Source organism: Setaria italica, chromosome VII, assembly GCF_000263155.2.
Source record: "Setaria italica strain Yugu1 chromosome VII, Setaria_italica_v2.0, whole genome shotgun sequence".
In the NCBI taxonomy this organism is placed as follows: domain Eukaryota; kingdom Viridiplantae; phylum Streptophyta; class Magnoliopsida; order Poales; family Poaceae; genus Setaria; species Setaria italica.
Window position 1 is genome coordinate 9,860,787 of NC_028456.1, and position 6,845 is coordinate 9,867,631.

Sequence of the window (6,845 nt, forward strand, 5' to 3'; positions counted from 1 at the left end):
TTGACTTGTGCTGCCTGCAGATGCTGCTTCGTAACACAAAACTAGAGAGAATATAAATCGGTGAACCATTTGACAAAAAAAAATGTTACATATGTAATTATTAAAACAACTTATTTCATTTAGTCTCTCAATATTTTCACAATTGCGTCCCTTCCAGCTAGCAAAGCGAACGTACCATGTTATCTGTGAGATCTCAGAAATCAGGACCTCATAAAATTATACTAATGCGTTAGTCACACCAGGACAAATATAATCATGATGAGCCGCGTCTGTTGAAATTGCAACCGTTTCATTTTAAAGAGCTCCACATACACGTGATCATGCTTGGAAAGGTGCGCTGTACAAGTGGCACGCAACTTAATTATCTTTGCTGGCATGAAACTAAGAGAATAGAACGTGCAGGCCAAGCACGTTATCTTTGCTGGCATGAGATGCCGAAGCCTCCGCCTAATATTATGAAACATTATTGTTAAAGACGAGTCCACTCATCTTCATCAGATATCCAAAGTCATCAGTATTAAAAAAAAGATCAAAACCACTTGTCGATCAATAATTGATTGGCCTGAGTTTAAGGCTCCCTTTGGTTTGGCTTTCTGGGTGCTGTGGCTTCCAAAAAAGCCAGAAGCCAAACCAAAGGGGTTAGGGATACTCATTGGCTTTCAGAGAAAGCTGATTTCGTGTAGTTCTTTTTTCACAGCAAGGGGAGGAGGTGTTTTCTGGAGCTTTGACTTTCATGAGTTGGAAGAAATTACCCACTGCCACTGGTTATGTTGTACCGGTTCACTTCTTTTTTTTCCCGTCTCCCTCACCCGCCGGCTCTCCCCTGCCCGGCACCGCTCGTCCTCTCCCGGCGGCGGCGCCCCTCCTCCTTTCCCGACGGCGGCACCCCCTCTCTAATGAGCCTGACCCTCTGCCTCTCAGTCTCGCCAAGCCACTCCCCGGTGGCAGCCGTGGCGGTGGCGATCTGGCGGACACGGTCGCAGTCAGAGGTGTCCAGGGAGGGCTCGCAGTCGAAGGGCTGGTCGTCGTCGACGCGGCGGTGCTCGAGCTCACGCCACATCTGGAAGAGCGAGGGTGGCGTGGTGGGCAAGGAGAGGAGGAAGGAGGAGGGGTCGAGGGTGGAGATGGGGTGGAGGCGCGTGAGGGTGAGGAGCTCGGCCTCGCGGTCCATGGAGGAGAGCACCTCCTCGCCCTGGTGCGCGACCCAGCGGCTGAGCAAGCGCGACTCTCGCCTGCACCTGCACGCGGAGGAGGACTCGGCCTCGTCGGGCTCATGGCCGGCACCCCCTCCCCCGGTGGCGGAGCAGGACGAGGAGGATGAAGGGGCCAGCAAAAACCAGCAACGAAAAGCTCAACTTCAGCGGTGTCCTGCTTGGGAGCGTCCTTCAAGGGATTGATGCGGGCGCGAGCTCCTCCGGCCATGGCCGCCGGGAAGGCCTCGCCGGTGGCCACCGGAGCCACGTGCGGCTCCCCTCCTCCCTTCTCCTATCGATCTGTGCGTCGGGAGGAAGAAGAAGATACTGACGAGTGGGGTCTGCTTGTCAGTGAGAGAGGAAGAGAGTTCAGTGGGGTGAACTGTGAATGACACATGGGTCCGCTCGTAAGTGTTTTCAAAAAGTTACAGCTGTTTTACCAAATGGTTTTCAGACTTTTCACAGCCTACAACCTACATCAGCTTTTTCCACAGCCCAGCTCACAACTACTTTTACAAAAGTGATAGCTCAACCAAAGATTGCAGCAACCCAAGATCAAAACCACACGTAACATCTCGCAGGCCAAGCACGTTATCTTTGCTGGCATGAGATTCCGAAGCCTCCGCCTAATATTATGAAACATTATCGTTGAAGACGAGTCCGCTCATCTTCATCAGATATCCAAAGTCATCAGTATTAAAAAACATCAAAACCACTTGTCGATCAATAATTGATTGGCCTGAGTTTAAGTAGTTTGATTGCAGCAACCCAAGATCAAAACCACATCTCCCATTTATTATAAAGCATTATGCGCGTCATGTTTTGATTTCTTTTTTATTATAAAGCACTAGGATCGTAGCTGTACGGACAATAAAAATATAAACCCAGTTCATTCGCACGAGAGTACACAAATTATACGACATACTGAAAACCAAATGCCAAAAGCAGAGCTCGTCAAGTACCGAAGCAATATTGTCATGTTAAATCAAGCATTCAAGAATTGCAAAATAAAGTTCCAAAGATGCAGATTAAAGAAGAACTAAGTATACGCTCATCCATATCAGCTATGTTAAATCAAGCATTCAAGAATTGAAAAATAAAGTTCCAAAGATGCAGATTAAAGAAGAACCAAGTACCTAATCAAGTCTAAACAAATTAAAAGTCTAAACAAATGAACTGGTGATCCATTTATGCTAAAGCTTTGATAGGACTCCATTTTAAAATAAATTTGAAAAGGGACACAGATTTGAGATTTCACTCAGGCCGGCTCACTTCATCCCGTAATAGAAGCTGGCACGGTTACATCATGGTTGACGCCAGTATCTGCAGGGCGTCAAAAAAAAAAAGAGAGGCGGAAATAAAGGACAAGAAGACGAAGATTTGCGCATGCCATCGGATGAGTTTGCCACGTAATGGTGAAAAATATCACCAACGAGAGAGCAATCATAAGCACAAGCCGAACACGCCGCCCGGTATCTCTTACACGTCTCCACCAGACCACCACACACAGGCAGACACAGCACGACGACGTCACCATGTCCATCGCCCCAGCCGCCTACGACCGCACCGCCGAGCTCCGCGCGCTGGACGCGACCCTCGCCGGCGTCCGCGGCCTCGTCGCCTCTGGCGCAACGCATGTCCCGCGCATCTTCCGCCTCCCCGACCCGGAGGAGGAGGAGCACCAGCAGGCTCCTCAAGAACCCCCCTCGGCCACCGTCCCGATGATCGACCTCGGCGGCGACCGCGCGGCCGTGGTGGACGCCGTCGGCCGCGCCGCGGCTGAGTGGGGCTTCTTCCAGGTGACGGGCCACGGCGTGCCCAAGGAGGCGATGACTGCGGCCGTAGCGGCGGTGCGGGCGTTCCACGACGCGGACGGCGGGGAGGGCAGCGACAAGGCGCGGTTCTACTCGCGGGAGCCCGGGAAGGCGGTCAAGTACCACTGCAACTTCGACCTGTACCAGTCACCGGTGGCCAACTGGCGCGACACGCTCTACCTGCGCATGGCGCCCGACCCGCCGGCCGCCGACGAGCTGCCGGAGAGCTGCCGGTGAGCGTGCTCCCTCTCGCTCTAGTACACTCCAATATTAAATCTTGGTCAATACTAGTGCACGGTGAGACTAGTCTAAAACAAAGTTGCAGTTTGTCAATCCGGGCTCTAGAGCATTGTTAGAAGATAGGCTTATTTAAATGAGCATGATTATATCGTGCGTGATTTGGCGATCGCATACAGCCTGTGATTAGTTGATTCAGAGTGCCTGCCCCCGTCCTGCTCGTAATCTCTAGGAATCTGATAGTGTTCCCATTTCAGTGAACCTGAAGAAAAGGATGCCGTCAGGCGTCAGCTCAACCCATGATGCAATAAGCAACAATGCGCTTATGCCGTGGATGATGTAAAAGATCGGAACTTTTTTTCCATTAGCCAAAAAATAATCACAAGACTGAACCATGAACAACACAGAGATGTTCTACAGAGGATGTGTTGATCTTTAGAAGCCTCTTCCCTATCATAGGATATTTTTAGGATCTAGGATTAATTAAATGAGCATGGTTAGAACGTGCGTGATTTGGCGATCGTGTCCAGCCAGTGCACAGCGAACATGGCCTCGTTTAGCCATAATTTGTGATTTTGATGATTGAGTGATAATATAATCATTGGGACTAATGTTTTGTCTAGCATGTACCTTATAGGTTTTATAGGTCCCAAAAATGCAAACTAAATCATGACAAGGTCCAAATGATGGTATTCTTGGCATCCAAATCATGGTATTCGAGTATCCAAGTCGTTGTGTTCGAGTATCCAAGCTGGTATTTAAGTGACCAAGCCATGATATCTAGGGTTATTCTATGGTATTGAACCATACAAATGATAGATAAAATCCAAAGATAGAATAATTCTAGACCATCCAAGTGACGGTATCTCTGGTGTGAATGTCGCGGTATTCAACACAGAAAAATCAGTACCGTCGGATGTTCCGATGGCCCCCAGAGAAGGCGTCGAAGCAAGCGTCGAAGTAAATGGTACGTTGCGAAGAAGTTCAGACAAAGTCAACCATCGGATGTTCCGATGGTCACATTTCTAGTAGCATCGGATGAATTCTGAGGGGCAGGCTTGAAAGGCGAAGAAATCCCAATAGCACCGGTGATCCGATGGCGGCATCAGGTAAAGCGTCGGATGAGTTTCTAAGGAATTTGGGCGCGGGGAGTCCAAGGGCTAGTTGCACCGGATGTTCCGATGCAGGCCAAAAAAAGACCATGTGAACATCCGATGATATCCTTTTTTACTAGCCGTTGGAGCAACGGCTCTTTGAGCCCTTGGGGCTATTTATACCCCCACCACTCACCCATTTGGAGTTGCTGGAGGGTCCAGGGATGCATTGAAGGCAAAGACTCATCATGAACACATCTATTCTACCAAAAGTGCTTAAGTGATCCATCAAAGGCCTAGAGAGAAGTGAGTGCAAGGTGTGCCGACCTTGTGATCAGGTTCTAGAGTGAGCAACCGCTGTACAAGAGGTGTGTCGGCGCCTTGGAGCCTTGGTGGCTTACCGGCAAGTCTTCGACCATCCGACTTGGTGTGGAGCGTGCAGGGGACGTGGAGACCCCCTTCTTTCGTGAAGAAGCTTCTTAGTGGAAACGACATCAAGGTGACCGAGTAACTTGGTATGTGACTTAGTGGCCAAGCCTGTGTGGCAAGTCAAGGGGTGCCTTGGGAGAGACTTGGTGACCGGGAAGCATACTCTTATTTGAGTGATTCAACAACGTGGACTAGTGGTGGCTTAGTGCCTACCGATACCACGGTCATCCTGTCAAGTTTGCTTCCCTTCATCATAACCTCTTACATTTCCGCATTTCATACTTGCAACTTGTGTGACTTTACTTTCTTAATGTAGTATCTTGCTAGGATTGACTCTAGGTTGCAAAATTTATTTTGGGATAAGGGTTTCATACTAGATCAACCATAGAATGCACTTCTAGGATAGAATGATCTAGTTTACTTATATGCAAAGTAGTAGAGACCATATGTTAAGTTTTTAAGTTACCTAATTCACCCCCTCCCTCTCTTAGGCTACGAGCACCGATTTCTTACCCAGTGATTAGTTGATTGAGCACCTATCTTCCTCACAATCTCTAGCAATCAGATAGTGTTCCCTCATGCCTTATCACTCGGAAGAAAATGATGTCATTTTATCACAACAGCTGATGCAGTGGGCGATGTGACAGGTCGCCAACTTCTCTTCCTTATTTATCTGTTATATAAATATATTAAAGCATTGAACCAGCGAACAAAACAAAGATATTCTACCAGAATGGCTCTGATCTTTAAATGCTTATTCACTACTCCATGACTACGAGAAGAAATATTTCTATGATGCGGAGTGTCATAGAAATATTTCTTATATCATGCCGAGTATCATAGAAGAAATATTTCTTCTGGTCATAAGGTAGACTCACTCCGCATAGACCGCATTTGATTAATTAATCTGGCATTTTGTCCATAGTACTAGTTCTTATATAGGAGTATGATGATTTGCAGAGATGCGCTATTTGAATACGCCAAACAAGTGAAGAATTTGGGAGACAGATTGTTCGAGGTGCTGTCCGAGGCTCTTGGGCTCAAACCGAGCTACTTAACAGATATAGAGTGCAACCAGGGACAGATTATACTTGCCCACTACTACCCTCCGTGCCCCCAGCCTGAACTCGCCATTGGCACAAGCCGGCATTCCGACTCTGGCTTCCTGACCATACTTCTGCAAGATGAAATAGGCGGCCTGCAGATCCTCCATAAGGACCGTTGGGTCGACGTTACACCGATCCCTGGAGCATTCATCATCAACATAGCTGATCTCTTGCAGGTATGCTGGGAGAAACAAAGCTTTAATTGAAAAGCCTCAGCATGTTTGAGGCTGACTAATTATATGTTTAAATGTTCGTTCAGTTGATCTCCAATGACAAGTTCAGTAGCGTGGAGCACAGAGTCGTAGCGAAGAATGCTGAGCCGAGAGTTTCGATCGCGTGTTTCTTCAGCACTCATTTTCATCCTGCTTCCACGAGAATGTATGGTCCAATCAAGGAGCTGCTGTCCGAGGAGAACCCTCCATTGTATAAGGAAACACTTGTGAGAGACTATATTTCACGTTACTACTCCGCTGGATTGGATGGCAGGAAGAAGACTTCTGATTTCCGGTTGTGAAGCCTGAGAGAGAAAGATCGTGCTTCTACCAGAAAGAAGCAAAAATTTGAACAGTGGCTACTGTAACAATTTCAGAGACAAGACGAAATGGTAATAAGATGACCTGGTGCATACCTGTGCTCACAAAAATAAACGTACAGCATGTGTACAATCCTAATAAGCTGAACAGTATTCAGTGGTTTGGAGTCTGTAACAGATGTCTGTGAACTTCATTTTTTTTTATCGAGCCTCTTGAACTGTTTATGTAACTAGAACATTCGGCGTGCGATGCGCACCCTATCGTGTGAACAATCAAATACAAGTAAACAGAAGAGCAACAGTACAATCACTTGTTCCATCACTACTGAAGAGCTCACCTTCCATCCACCCCTTTTTGTCCTGATTTAAATTTAGCCCGTGATTAAAAGTGGCACGCCACCGTAGGCCCGCGCGCAGGCGGGGGGGGGGGGGGGGGGGGG

At 47.9% G+C, this 6,845-nt stretch overlaps 1 protein-coding gene across 1 annotated transcript; it reads left to right on the forward strand.

The window, feature by feature from the left end:
• Positions 1 to 2,599: 2,599 nt before the first annotated feature.
• Positions 2,600 to 6,727, forward strand: LOC101757624 (1-aminocyclopropane-1-carboxylate oxidase homolog 1). The gene is made up of 3 exons (XM_004975083.3): positions 2,600 to 3,240; positions 5,728 to 6,049; positions 6,133 to 6,727. Exons 1-3 carry the CDS (start codon positions 2,606 to 2,608, stop codon positions 6,385 to 6,387), a joined length of 1,212 nt encoding a protein of 403 aa, XP_004975140.2. The 5' UTR covers positions 2,600 to 2,605; the 3' UTR covers positions 6,388 to 6,727.
• The last annotated feature ends 118 nt before the right edge of the window (positions 6,728 to 6,845 follow it).